The 14,823-nt window shown below is 53.0% G+C and overlaps 2 protein-coding genes across 3 annotated transcripts; both read left to right on the forward strand.

The window, feature by feature from the left end:
* Positions 1–910: 910 nt before the first annotated feature.
* On the forward strand, positions 911–7,503 carry ENH_00054970 (hypothetical protein, conserved; the record flags this gene model as incomplete). Its single annotated transcript, XM_013583790.1, has 8 exons — positions 911–1,492; positions 1,687–1,936; positions 2,088–2,891; positions 3,063–3,565; positions 3,676–4,986; positions 5,085–5,238; positions 5,443–7,229; positions 7,381–7,503. 8 exons carry the CDS (start codon positions 911–913, stop codon positions 7,501–7,503), a joined length of 5,514 nt encoding a protein of 1,837 aa, XP_013439244.1.
* A 566-nt stretch (positions 7,504–8,069) lies between these two features.
* ENH_00054980 lies at positions 8,070–14,699 on the forward strand (the record flags this gene model as incomplete). Of its 2 annotated transcripts, none has more annotated exons than XM_013583791.1 (1): positions 8,070–14,699. In XM_013583791.1, the coding sequence occupies one exon, from the start codon at positions 8,070–8,072 to the stop codon at positions 14,697–14,699; it is 6,630 nt and encodes a 2,209-aa protein (XP_013439245.1). The 2 variants fall into 2 exon arrangements, with proteins under 2 accessions (XP_013439245.1, XP_013439246.1); XM_013583792.1 differs by having other exon boundaries at positions 14,490–14,699.
* Positions 14,700–14,823: the final 124 nt, after the last annotated feature.

Raw genomic sequence — 14,823 nt, forward strand, 5'->3', positions numbered from 1 at the left:
GATTATCTTGACCGCAGGGCTCTTTCAGCTATTAGTCACTAGCTGAAAGATCATAGGGGAGCGCCTAGACCAGAGAAAAATAAATTTCCAACAAATTTGACTATTTTAGTTTTGATGAGATACAATCTCTACACAAGCCACTGCAGGAAGGAGGTAGAATGCAGTTGGAGCCGCTTCGTGATCCTTTTCCCTGCATGCTGTGGTGGGAATCGTACAAGCAGTGGCGTCTGCCCCCGAAAATCTTCGTATGCCTGCGTATATTCTGATAGGTGGACTTCAGGAAGAGACATGGGCTTGGATGAATGACTTTCTAGGTCCGGGGTCACTTCTTGGGTCACCTCAGGCGACAGTCGTCCACCATGGTGGACACGGCTCCACGGCAAATAAAGTGCAGTCCCCCGTGTACTCTGAATTAAGCAGAGCTATGGAGATGCCTTTCGTATTTTTGGACATTATTGCCCGTGTAGCTTTACTGGCGTCCCACTGAGTCTTGCAATGCACCGCTGTCCTCACAGCGATGGGCTCCTATCGATGCGCCGGCAGATCGAGTTGGGGATTTAATGCTTTGCAGCGCCAGACAGAAAATACAAAAAAATGCAACTTATTTCATTGGTGGATCCAGCCACTACCAGTTGCACACGATCTGCCATCCACTATAGCACAGCGTGGGGCCTACGGGCGCCGCTGCTTCGCTTGCAGAGAGAGCATGCGTAGGCGTTAGCACAGAAAAGGCAGATTGCCCTCGCAGATGTCCCCTGGCTTTCATCTGAAAAAGGGATTAGTGGTGGTTCCTTAGTAAGAGCCTTCCAGTGGTCTAATTCCAGGCAGACACTGCCTACCAGCTCTGACGGCCTAAGCACTGCGTCGAGTTCGCTCCGCCATGGCATTGACCTGAAAAGAGGCAGCCATAATGGCAAAAGAGGAGCACGCGACCTGTGTGCTTGGTGGAAGGGCCCCTGTGTCCTTTCCTATGACTCAGGGCAATGACGAGAACCTGGCAGCGGTTCAAGCCGCCATTGAACGAACCACAAGGAAGCTCGAGCTCGAGAAGCGGAAACTCCACGATCTTGCTGGCGCTTCAGAGAAAGCTCAGGCCGAATACCACGAGAAAAGGGCCCGCTATCGCTTTAACAAGGCAGACGCTCGGAAGGAGTTTGAAAAGGCAGAGCAGCGCCTACTACTGTTGGAAAACCGAGTTGCCCAGGAAACGTCTAAACATAACATAGCCATAGCAGAGATTGCAGATCTTCGTACAGCTATTGACAAACATAGGAAGGATCGGTTGTCACTCGATCAAGTCCATCGGCATCTTTCAAAAGAAATTAAAGAAAAGGAAGGACAGCTCAATGCGCTAAGACAAGAAACGGCGAAGCAGCAAAAAGAAGAAAAACGGGCACTTTCTCACAAACAGCAACTATGCAAGCTGAGGGAAAAAGAGAGGGAAGAATTCAGAGAAGCCACTGCGCAGAAAGAGAAACTGATAAAAGATCACGTAAGATTCGCGCTCCAGCCCCTTGACAGTGTTTGCCCGCTTATCTGCTAAGCCGCGAATGGAAGATACGGAAAGGACCAGTACGAGTAAGGTTTTCGGATTTCAGTTAGTGTGAGTGAAATAAGTTGGGTATATTAAGAACTAAGAACTTCTACAGTTGCACCGATTTGCGGGCTGCCGTCCCACTGCTCCAGGATAGAATGCTGAAGGAGCTAGAGGCGAAATCGGACAGAGACAATCAGCATATTCGAGCTCAAATCAAGTGCAATGCATTCACTGTGTCGGAGGAAGAACGGTTGACTGATCCCGAAATTTTAATGAAGAACATACTAAAAACCACTTTGCTGAACACTATGCAGAGGTTTGTCATCCGTCAGCACAGGAAGCAAGTGGATGTATTCGAGCGGGCAATGGATATTATCAAGGAATCCACAGGAATATCGGGTGAGTGCGTTTACTGACTGTCATCGCAGTCCACAGAATGTCGGATAAGTTCTCTGCTCAATTGTCGCTATGCACAGCGGGATGAAAGTAAGAATTTTTGAGGGGGTTGAATGCTTTATGCACTCAACTGATGTCCTTGCCTTTTCTACAGACGCCGACGAGATTGTTCGTATCTTTACGCTGTTAGAAGAAAAAAATTACAGTGTCATAACGTATGTGAATACAATTAACCAAGAAATCAAAGAAATGGAGCACCGCAAAAACGCTATCCTCGATCGCATCCAAATGCACATCGAGCACGGGAGCAAAGCCGAAAAAATCATTCAAGATCTGCTAAAGGATGTGACAGATCAAGTAGAAAGCATTACAAAACAAGCTGAGCTGAAGGAAGAAAGGATAGCTGCACAGACAGAGGGCATAGATAAAGGCAAAGAACACTTGGTAGAATGCGTTCGTTGCATTGAAAACCACTGGAGTGAGATTTCGCCAAGAACCTCTGTGACAGACGACGTGGCCAGCCCTTCCATTGTAGATATGCTGCAGTACATCGAAAATTTTGTCGCATCAAAGCTCGCTGAAGTGCGCCAAAGTAACGTTTCCACGCGAGGTGACTGCCTGCGAAAAGAATCCGAACGAGCAGGCTCAACAGTGTCTTTGCCGCCACAAAGTAAGGACGATCAGGAACCTGCATGCATTTCAAGACAGGGATCTTCATCAGAGCCAACAGCAAGCCCACGGAGCCATACAAGTGGAATTTTGCGCCCCAAGGACCTTTCTGCAGCTCGATGTGACAGTGACTCCGACAATGTGGACAACTGCGACTGGCCCTTGACAGACAATGAGTTACGCACTCGGACAGCGCAATCATTTTTAAAAAGGAGAAAGCGAGAACAAAGGGACAGCGAAAATAGATCGCTACTTGGGCAAGGCGCAAATGCTTCCGCGACAGAAGCTCGTAAGGCAGGCGCTTCCTCAAGTTTATAACGTCTGCACGGATACTGCAGAGCGCAAGCTGAAATTTAGGTAGAAAACCAACGATTGCTCTCACGTGTAGTTTACAATTAGTAGAACTGCTAGCGCTTGCCGCTTAGTGTGCGGAAATGAAATTCTGCGTTGAATTGTGCAGATGCTGCCGCCAGCACCGCACGGCCGGTCTCAGGAACGGCTCGATCAGAAGTTAGCCTTAATTTAGACACGGTGTATGAGGCCTCACCAGAAATACAACTCTACCTGGGCCAGACTGAAAGGCAACTAAGCCCCAAGACGGGACTCACAACGAGTGTTCTTGCCAGAAACAACGGGCCTGTTAAGATTGGTCGAGATCGAGCAGCAACAATTGCCTGTCCCGGTAGTTCCCCACAGTCCAGCCAACGCCAGAACGAAGTCAGAATCACAGCTCGGAAGAGATTGTCGAGCTCATCGAATATGGGTCGAAAAGTGATTGCTCGACAAAAACAGTCTATCCCGCCCTCCCCATCTAACGCATCCACACCCGCCACAGGTTCCCCTGAAACAGAAGGCCAAGAAACCGCCACGCCAGCGCAGTTACAGCGGGGACCGGGAGAGGAAGCAGTCCAAAGAGACAGCAATACTGAAACTTCGACAAATGGGTTTCAGGCTGTTGCCGCGGTAGGCTAACTTTTCCGTCGTTGCTACGCGTGGCCAGCATTGTTTACAGAATATCTGGGCATTGAAAAGCACCAAGGTCGGGGCCACACAAATCTGTGTATTTTTTGCAGGAATTGCATAGTGAAAAAGAAACATCGGGAGAGGTGCTCCCTCTCTGTGCAGAGGCTGCTGCGCGCCTTGACAAGGAAAGTCTGCGACAGGTAGAAGAGGCTCTAGAAGCGGCGCTGGAAAATGGTATGGACAACGACTCTCCACTTGATGCTGAAGAAAGCCACAAATCGGAGAGACAGCAGGCCGATATAGTTGGCTTGTCTGGTGAGGCAGCATTTCTTAATGGGGAGGGAAGCGAGATGTTGCAGGCACAGAGAGGCAGTGACGGCCCGAGGGAGAGTCCAGACAAAATAAAGAACATCGCGGCCGATTCCTCAAATTTGCCGTTGACCAGTTCAAGTGAAGCACATGGACAAGATGCCACTAAACACTCTCCAGTTGACCGACAGCAACCAGTACAGCAAGCAAGCATTCCAACTGCGGAGGGGGACCCTGCGTTGCCGTCACCACCGGCAGTAGAGGACGGCAACAGAGAAAGCGGCACTGTTATCCCATTTCCACGTGACGAATCGCAAGCTGCAGGTACAGAAAACAAAGAAGTACGCACGGGAATGCTTGCAGGTCTCAGCGCTGACAACCCCGCAAGTTTATCAGTTAAGGAAATGGCTGACACAGGAGCAGTAGAGGCTAACGCTTTAGGCGAGCCTGAGGCTGAAGGCACTTGTTCACGAGCTTTCAACACTTGCGTGGGTGACCGGCCCGATGCTGGTGAAAGCATTAGTATCACAGTGAAGGAGCCGGATGTCGACAGGCCAAGCCATAGGGGTGAACTTGAGCTCGCCACTTCTTGCAAAGACTCTAGTCTTATATGCGGACCTTCAAACTCAGGCTCGGTCATTACCCCGGAAGTTTTCTTAAAAGGTGAGCCAGCGGCAACCTCCGAGGGTTCGGTGCAAGTGCCGTCATCCACTTCGGACTGCCGCAGTAGACCGGAAGAAGCTTCCGACGCTGCAGCTGTAGAAGCAATGATCAGCACTGCTGCTATTGCAGCTGCTACAGCTGTTGCTCTTGAGGCAGAGAGTCGTGCGCAAATGGCCAAGAATCAAAATCTACAATCTACGGATATGCCTGAAATGGCGTCTCTCTCATCCGATGAGCGGGATGCCGACTCCAGAGTTAATTTTGAAGCCGAAAGTTCTAAGGGGTCCTTTGGGACGCAAGACAGTATGCAGAAGCAATCCTCTGGAGGAAGCCACTCTGGCCAGCGGAATCGCTGCCATTTCCGAGTTAGCTTTTGTGATGGGGGGCTGCCGGGGGAAGTGGAGGATGCGCCTCCCCAAACCAGCGAGGCCTTTAGAAGGGCATCCATAGTGAGTATTGCTGCTAGTTCCCTTCGGTCTGTTGGCGCCGTTGCGCATTCTGTGTTATATTTCTAGTGCCAGCTCCACGTAGCATCCTTCCTGTGCAGGCAGAACGGCAAGGAACTGCATCGAAGGCCTGGCAGCTGCTGAGAGAAGCGGACACAGAATGGAATGAAAACGAAAACAGCCCTGATCCTGTAGCATCCCCAGAGCTTCCGGGGGGCTCTGTTGCGCTTGATATAGCTGCGCCTGGTCTCCAAGGTCAGGCATTAGCAAGATCAGCGGCAGTCACAGTAAGCTGTGCCGTCAGGCCTACAGACCCTAAATAATTAAGTGTAAAGCGTAAGCGACAAATCATGACTTGTCAGCTGCTTCCTTCGCTGAATCTGGTGCTGATTAATCATATCTACGTGCATATGCAGCAGAGCGGCGCCGCTGACAGCAATGGCTGTAATACGAGAGCAGAGAACAACAATGGGAATGCTCCTGTAGACGAAAATGCTAAGGAGCTTTTGGATGCCGGAAATGACACTGGGATTCGAAAGGGACCAACCATCAGGGATAGCGAGAAGGAAGAAACGACGAAGCAAATAACGGAAAGCAAAGAGAATGGGGCTACCCTTCATGCTACAGGGATCTCTCCAAATGAACTGGGAACAGCGGAGTCTACTAATATGCAGAAGCCATCCCATAGCAGCACTCTGCAATTCCAAAACGCTGCACGGAATGACTTAGTGTCTTCTATCTTCGACGTTGGGGAAGCCGAATGGCAATCAGACTGCAATAGGGTCGGATCATCTGAAGTTGAAGCCACTGCATCGGCAGGCGCCGCTGCTGCAGCAGCTGCGGACTTCGGACCTGCAAACTCTGTTGGTGCTACTGCTGGGGAAGCAGTGGCTCGCTGTTCTACAGAGGTACCATCAGCTCATACGGTTACTCAAGAGGCCGCTGAGGCCGTCCTTACACCAGCAACTGCTGCAGAGCCTACAGACGACGCTGCATCCGCAGACATTCCAGCAGATATCGCAACAGCAGAAGCCCCTGCTAAAGAAGCTCATGCGGCAGAATCTATTTTCACTCGAACTGATGTCGCAAACACAGCAGCTGAAAACAACGAATCTGCATCATCCGAAGAAAAGCCCAAACGGCGGAGCAAAGATTCCCTCACCCTAGCGACGACAACAACACATCTTGCGTCCGTGCGAGAGAAGAAACCAGCCGACGAGTATGGAGTACCACTAGCCGAATTCGGAGCAGCAGCAACTGGAGTGATTTCCGACTCAAGCGCCGCAGACGCCGTCGCAGATGCAGCAGTTGCAGATGCAACAGCTGCAGGAACAGTTGCAGAGGAAGCAGCTGTTCAAGCAGAAGGAGCAGCAGCAGAGGGAGTGGACGCTTTTGCAGGGCACGCTGTCGACGCAGCAGATGCAGGCGGTGTGGTGACGCCTGCTGCAGATGTCTACGGGTCCCTGCCAGAGGAAACGCCTGCAACAGAGGATGCAGTGGCGTTAGAGGAAGCCGCAGCAGCAGCAACTGTAGCTGGTTCCAGCTCAAGTTCGTCGACGTCTATTGTAGCGATTGGAAGAACTTTTGCTGCAGAAAGTGCTTTGGACAAATCAGCTGAAGAGGAATGTGGAGCAGAGCATCAGAGGCTTTTGGCCGCAGGTGTAAGCTCGTTTCCGGCAGATGGTCTGTGCGCTGATGAAGTGGCAGGGGATCATGGGGAGCCAGGGGAGACAGAAAGAGATGCAGCGGTAGCTGGCGTATCCTTTGAAGGCGCGCCAGCCGAAATATCAGATATCAAAGTACCAGATGCGGGTGCAGCAGACGTAGAAGCGCTTCAAGCAGGCGCAGCCGTGGGGAGTCAAGCATTATCAGACTCACATACAGCAGCAATAAAGGCAGCCTTGGATAGAGAACAGGCAGCTTCAACACCGGTGGAAGCACTGCATCTAGCCTTACGAGCGCCAAATGGAGGCCGTGACAACCCAAGAGAAAAAGAGGCAGATGGAAAGACACCAGAGGCAGCACTAGGAGCAACAGGCCTAGGACGAGCTGCAACAGAGATGAGCGCTGCGGACGCAGGAGCAAACAGCGCGACAAGAGCGGAAGCAGGCGTAGTCGCATGCGCAGCTGAAGAGGCTGAGTCAACGGAAACAGGCGCAGAAGCACAAGAAGCAAAAACGGAAAAAAACGACGCTGCACAAGAAACACAAGCAAATGTCCGTACATTCCAGAGGGATGGGGCGAGTGTGAGTAGCTTCTTTTTGATATTAGTGGGAGCTTTAACAGATATGGGAAAGACGACCGTGTTTCTGTGTTTTTATTGGCAAATAATACTCCATAGGAACTTTTTAGGTCATTTTGATGAGTGAGACAGTTTAGGTTTGTGTGAAAATGCAGAATGAAGCGGATGAGAAGCCATGGCGGCAGCCACTAGAAAAAGAGGAACAAAACACAGCCGGTAGAACAGGCGAGCCCCCAAAAATACTGCCTCTGAAGCCCCAGCTAACAAAATGCTCTTGAAGAGAGGCACAGCACTACGAATCAGCAAAACCAGGAGCAACACCTGCAGCCTTATACACTGCGTACAGTCCTCAGAAAGCCGTAGCTGGCGGTAAATGTACTCGTTGTAACTGGGCCAGCAGAGGGTGTCAGTGCTTTCGCATATGACAGTCTCCTTAACCTATTATTGGCCGCTGGGATACGTGCGACATCTGCTGCAGGTGAAGTAGATGGCCAGAAAAGAATTACTGCTGTGGAAGGGACGAGTGCGTAAGGCGGCTCCATTCCCTCCCTTGTTAGGGCTTCTTTCTCCGTAGTAAAACTATCAGCCGGGTAACCAGCGAGCCAGCTAGCTAGTTTCCCCTTTTGAATCTGTAGAGCCTCTGTCTTCCTACCGATGGTTGGCTGCTGTTGTTGCCGTTTTGATTGTCACTGATCGCACAGACTACCTTAAAAGTGAGGCGGCTCAAGACCCTGACCCCTGCAAATCGGCTACAACGCTCCCAATTAGGTGCGAATTTTCCTCCAGCAACCTCAAAGATCTGACAGGAAAGAGGCTCAGACAAGATACCGCCAAGGAGGAAACTATGCATGCTGTATGTGGAAACAATCTACAAAAGAACATTGACCGAAGCGCGACAGACACATTGGATGGCAAGAAAACACAGAGTAGAATAGAGACAGCAGAAGGCCACATCCTCCAGAATAACAGCGAAATGCCTCCAGATCATTCGGAGAACAAGAGCGTTTGGAGCCCGCAGCTGCACGAAGCCTTCAGTGATGTAATGGTTGGTACAAAGGCCGCTGATGTTCTTCCTGGGCATGTAGCTCTGCTTTCTCCTGCTGTTGCCAAAGCAGTTCAAAGAGAGAGCTTTGAATGGTCGCTTCCAGCAGCAGCAGAGACGGAAGCTTCACCGAAGGGTCAGATGGAGACAGAGGAAGCACTGGATGCCAGACTTGTAGGTGCTCACGATGGTCGCCTTGAGCTTTCAAAAGGAAGTTCGCCCGTCGCGAAGCGGCTCCCTCAATCGCCATCACGTGGGCTCCCAAGCGACCTTGAAGACCCAGGAGAAATGAGGTCACCTTCGCGGGAAGCAGCAGACCGAGATGTGCAGGAAGACACGGAGATGGAACCTTATGGTATATCGACCCAGCAAGGAGACGAGAATAAAGGAACAAGCAAGAGCTCTCCTGGTGCTACGGAACTGAATGCCACAGATCCAAGTGCCACAACGCCTGCAGACCCTCGGAAGTCCCGAACTGACAGCAGCACAGAAGAGCCATTCCCCCGAAGTCAGGACTTCCAGAGGGAGGAAGCACTAAAAGGCGAACGCTCTAGAGATGACGGAGATAAACAAGAAAAAGCGGACGCTTGGCAGCCTCTCGGACGGGGCTGTGCCTCTTCCGCTACACCCGTACAGCCTTTCCAAGTAGCAGCAACTGTGAGCCTAGGGGCAAATTCCGGAGAAACAGAGACGCTCCTGCCTGAATATCGTGAAGGCCAGTGTCCCAAAAACTTTGCAACAGGCAAAGGTCCCATCAAGGCCGTGCCCGACGATAGCACGAGGCAAGTTAAAGAATCATATTCCTTTGCAGAGGCTACCAATGGCCCTCCTGCTAGGCTGCTGAGCACTGAAGCTCACACTACAGTCCAAGAGGTTCCTGTGGCCTCCGAGACTGAGACTCATAAGGGTTTTGATGCATCTAAAGTCGTCAACTCGCCTCAGGCTCCTGGAAAGTCTTCCAACGTTCATGAGGTTCCCCAAACGTCTGCAGTTGTTGGGAAAGTTGAGGCCGCTGAGGCAAGTGAGGCTCACAAGGTCTTCGAGGCTCCGGAGATACTCAATGTCACTAGTTCTCCAAACGCTTCTCAGGCTTCCGAAACTTTTGAGGTCCTTAGGGCCCCAAAGGTCCTCGAAGACGTCAAACGCTACGAAGACGCCATTGCCCCAGAGATTCAGACAGATCCACAGATCTCTAACGTCCCTACAGTCCATGACAATTTGCTAGCTAGACAAAACAGTGCAGCATCGAACGGTGATGAGCCTGAAGCTCTCTGTAAACCTGTAGAAGCCAAAGTCTTCAGAGTCGTACAAACGGGAGAGGCAGCCCAAGTGGCGGCGACCAAACCCCACCCAAAAATACTTGCAGCGACGGGAGCCGGAGAATCCAACTGCCCTGCTAATTGCGGAGATCTAGCTGATCGTGAGTCCGAATTATTGCCCGGTGGTCAAAGCATTGACCTTCCGACCTCTCGAGACTACCGCAAGGTCATCGATGTAGCGTCCACATTCCCGCTTGGCGTCCGACTGGAGCTGCAGGAGCCCTTGAAAGGTAACACGCACGAGTCTATCAAGGTGCCGAGTAAAGACAGAGAAGGCAGCGCAGCTGGTGTGGAAACTGCTGAAGAGCTTCCAGGGAACTTCCACTTCCCTGAAGAAGCTACCGCCACCGCAATACCACCAGATCACAGCCAAATGCATGCCCCTGCAAAGTCTGCAGCAGATGCCACCGTCGTTACAGCAGCAGCAGACATATCAGGTAAACGTGCAGCAGTACCCACTCCGGCAACAGCAGCACCGACGCAGCCAGAGCAGGAAGCGCACTCTGTTTCCAGCGCAAAGGTAGCCCTAGTGTCAAGCAGCGACGCAGAGCCACTTCCTTCTGTTGGATCTCAAGGTGGAACGACGCTGTGTAAGAGTAAGGAAAGCTCTGCAGCCTTCGCCGATCCTCCACCAAGCTCTTACCTAGCCCTGAAGAGACCCCAAGCTGCTTGTCAGCGTCAGAACGTCGCAAGTGCAGGATGCGTGGCAGACGCGGAAAAGGCAGTATTGGCAGTCTCTGGAGACCCTGTTGCTCCCCTTAGTCCTGTCGCAGAACCTCTTGCCGTTGGTGCCGCCAACACTGTGAGCAATGCGCCGGCAGAGGAGACAGTTGCAGATCCCCCACAGCCTCTCGATAGCCCAGAAGACAACCGTCTTGCAGTGCCGCTGGATCCGCAGAGCATTTTGAGCGGAGCAGGGGAGAAGAATCAACGGGAGAGCGTTCATTTGTTTCCAAACCAGGAGCTCGCCATAAGCTCACCCACTCTCCCAGCCCCTTGTACGGCCTTGCAAAACCTACCACAGGGTGCACAGCCTGCTGCTGAGTTTGTCGCCTGCATGAGCAATGCAGAGAAGTCCTTTAGAGCGGTTGAACAGGAAGTTGCAGAGCTCCAGCCTCCACCGGCAAGTCAACCTGCCTCCCCAGTTGCGCCTACTGAAGGAAAAGGGAGTGATCCGTCGTTTGGTACCACAAATTCCCTGCAGGAACAGATAGAGCTAGGATCAGCGTCTGCGGCGCTCCACAGCGGCGGTCGCTCGGACAATGAAGAAGGAGAAAAGAAGCCTCGAGGGGGAAAAGAGTTCTTGGGGGCCACAACACTTCCAAGGACACACATTCAGGCAGAAACCAATCTACCATGTAATGGCATCTCAAAGGCTCAAACAGAGGACCTCCCAGGGGCAACTACGCAGAATTCGTGTGCGGTAAAGGAGGAAGCGAATGCAGTTGCAAGAACTGTTCAGCTCTCTGCGTCAGAAGAACTAAGCACTTCACTGGGAAGCAATGGCCGGGCCAACGACGCCAAAAATGACAACATCGCAAATGCAGCTGTTCGCAATAACAGCAACGCTGAATGCAGAAGCAGTGCCAAAGCAAGCAGAAGCAGCACCATGGAAGGGAGTGAACGGAAAGCTCAAAGCACTACAGAAGGGGGAACAGTATGCCCAAAGGAGAACTCAAGGGGAAGCTTCCCCTCTATGAGCTCGGGCTGCTCGGTAAGGGTATCGACGACTCCGTTGCCACCTGGCCAGAGCAGCTGGCGCATGCAGATTGTGGGGCATAGTCTAGGAGGGGCCCCACCTGCTACTAACCGCTTTTCTGGGGCATTGGACTCGGTTGCAACCAAGAAGCTTTCGGAAGAACAAATGGAGGAGCCCCTTGTCATAGAAAACGTAGTTGTAAAGCACGCTCCCATCACCGCGCCTCTTCCCTACAGGAAATCCCCAGAATCTTCCCTTAGGACATTCTCTCGCCCGTTCTCTCCAGTTACAGAGGTCCCTAAGCTCCAGGAGACGCTGCAGGGAAGCGCTGCGGCGCCATTAGTCAAGCTTCCTTCCAGCTATGTATCTGATGGGCAGTCGGCATTGGCATCATCAGCAGCAAACGCTCCAGCACCAGCAACAGGAGAGGGAGCAGGAAGAGTACAAGAAACAACAGCATCCCACTTAGCGGCTGAGCTCCGTGTAGACGGTGTCAGGCCTCCAGTCAAGTCATTCCAGTCTAATGGGGTATTGCCTCCTAGAACAGCCCCTTCCAACATTTCTCGGAACCCCTCCTTGTTCTCCCCAGGTGCCGCTGGAGTCTGTCGGCCAGCATCCGCTGTGATGTCAATGTTGCATGGGCCTTCTGGTGCTTCAGTTTATGGTCCTGCATCAGGTGCCCCCAGCATGATGCCAATATGTGAAAAAGCAGGCGACTCCTCACCAGTGAGAACCCTTTTGCCACTTGGTGTGTCTCTTTCCCCTGTCCCTGCAATTCCGCGCTCTATTTCCAGAAGAAATAGTCAAGATCCGCTCCCTACACAGTCACCAACAGCCTCTTCGGATCGAGAGTCCCGAAGACTACCATCCCTACCTCCTTGCCCAAACACTTCTACAAGCATAGAATCAGCCACACAATTGACTTCAAGTTGGTCGAACCCCGTAGCCGCCCCTGGTGGACCTAAACTAACCAAACATGTATCTCCAGTCGTCACATCCCCGGCGTATAGGAGTGGAACCCCACTTGTCACGGCATTCAGGTCCTTACCCTTAGCCGCACCTGGGGAAGCACAGAGGCCTCCTACACTGGAGCATGTAAACCACTTAAGACAGACAGTGGACTCACCACAAGATGGGGCAGCAAAAGTTGCTGCTGCAGCGACTTCCCCCATGTTCAACCCGAGGTCGCCTCTCCCTGTCGGGCTCCCTTCAAGTTCTGTCACTGCAAACACGGAAGGCAGCCAGCAACCCGTGAGGCTCACAGTCCCACGTAAGGCTCCAGGCTCCCACAGTCATGGGAGCTTGCTTGTATCGATAAACCCACGGCCGCCTAATGCTAGTCAAGGCAGTGCAGGTCAAGGGGGTGACATACCAAGCCTCTCCTTCCCCGCCTCGCTGCTGCCAACGGGTAGGCTTCCTCTTGTCAAGTGGCCCTCAACGGCCTCTCCAAAAGCAGAGCCTTCAACGGCACTAGCAAAACCAACAGCGCCACCAGCACCTAATCCAATATTACCTGTAACAGCAGCACCAGCACCAGCAGCGACAGCAGCAGCAGCAACTGCACCGGCTCGCGCAGTACCAGCGGCCCCAGTCGCGCCAGCAAAAATGGCACCGGCGCCACCTGCAGAAGCAGCAGCTGCACCACTACTACGGCCAGCGCCAGCAGCCCCATTTCTGATATTGCCAGCAACAACGGCACCGGCGAGAGCAGCAACAGTAAAAATGGCGCCGGCGCCGGTAGCAACGACAGCAGTAGCAGCATCAGCACAAGCAGCAGGCGCAGCATCGGCACCAACAGTATCAGCATCAGCATTGGCAGAATTATCTGCGTTAACACTACGAGCGATAGGGACAAAAGCATCAGCACCAGCACCAGCAGCACAAGCATCAGGGACAAAAGCATTAACAGCAGCACCAGCAACGCCAACAACAACAGCACGAGCAGCAGCAGGTGCAACAGCAATACCGACAGCGGCACCAGCAGCGGCGCCGTTAGCACCACCAACACACGATAATGCAACCGTTTTAAACCATCCCAATGTTCCCAATGTTGCTGGAGGGCCCCTGCGCTCCGCCCAGTGGCTGCCCGCACCTGCCTTCAGCAGACCCTCAACTCCAAGCTTCTCCACCAGCTCCTTGGCTGTATCAATTTATCCCTCATCAGGAAGAGAGTCGCCTCTACCCTGGAGGGCCCCAGGGCCATGTGCCAGCCACGGTCCTACTCCGTCTGCCCAGCCTTCAGATCCTTCTGTCTGTTCTGTCCCGTTCACGAGACATCCACCGCCGCTTCGACCTCCAGGGGCACCACTGGTGATGCTGCCTGCCAGAAGGCCCTCAGCTTTTGTCCCTGTGCCGGGGAGGCAGCCGGTAAGCGCTCAACAGACGCAGCCAGGTGGATCCCTTGAGTCTGTTGCTTCTATTCCCGCCGCCGGCGTCGTCAACCCAGCTCTTGCGCTGCCAAGCCAGACCCCTGCAGTGTCTGCAAATCCCAGCATGATGAGGAGTCTAAGCGGCCGCCCCTTTGGTGCACTGAGAGGGCCGTTTCGGCCGCCTTTTTCCCCTCTCCTTCCACCCTTAATTCGCCCTGCTGAAGGGGCTGCTGAGGCACCGCGGTCAGCACTACAGCAGCCTTCCACTTCACAAGGGCAGCAGTTGGAGGGGGCATTGAGGATGCCGACGCTGCAACCCCAAACTTCACTTACTTCCTCGGCACCTGTAGGTGTGACGGAGAGCTCAGCTGCGGCTTTGCAACAGTTTATGGGACCTCATAGCAAGGGAGGAAGTTCCTCATCTCCCACTGCTGCGCAAAATAGCCCACAAACCAGGAGGTCCCCTGCACAGGCAAATGCAGGGGAGACAGAAGCCTTCAAAGGAATAGTTAAGTGCCCACAGCCGCTCCCACGGCCTGCTGAGGGGCCTGGGTTTCTGGCGGATGGCCAGTTCAACCCACCCAGTACATTCTCCGCCGCAACCACGAAGCCTGTGTTTACTTCAGTTCTGGCCAGCGGGCTCCCCCGAGCACCTGTATCTGGGCACCCCAATCTCCCATCAACAGCTGCCCTTCATGGCACTTCCGCTTCAGCTACAAAAGCGGCACAGCTACTACCATCTTCATTGTCCGCAGGCGCGGAGATGCTAGGAGGGCCTCCACAGGTCCCAATGAAGCTTCCCATTCCACCATCTCCCCCGCCAATAGTCCCTACAATGCAGAAAGTGGAACAACAGCACCCATCATGGAGGCCTCCTAATGAGGCAGCGTCACCAGGCCAAATGCTCACGCCGGCCGCCATAGGTTTCAGCAGGCCTGCCACCGTAGTGCCTGCTGAAGAGCCCCCTACGACCAATCCTCTGACTCGGGTGGATAGCTCGACGGTGGCGGCCAGGAACCAAACAATTGGCAACCCGGCAAAGTAATTAGCATGAGCTTTTCTCCTGAGCCTGTAGCATTGTGCCTTCTACATGCCCATGTGTAGGCAACTAGCAGCAAACGAGCTGCCGCTGTTGCTGCAGCTGCTGGAACCCAGCTTGTAACATCATC

The sequence above is a fragment of the Eimeria necatrix genome, genomic scaffold, assembly GCF_000499385.1.
Source record: "Eimeria necatrix Houghton genomic scaffold, Enh_scaff44, whole genome shotgun sequence".
NCBI lineage: Eukaryota > Apicomplexa > Conoidasida > Eucoccidiorida > Eimeriidae > Eimeria > Eimeria necatrix.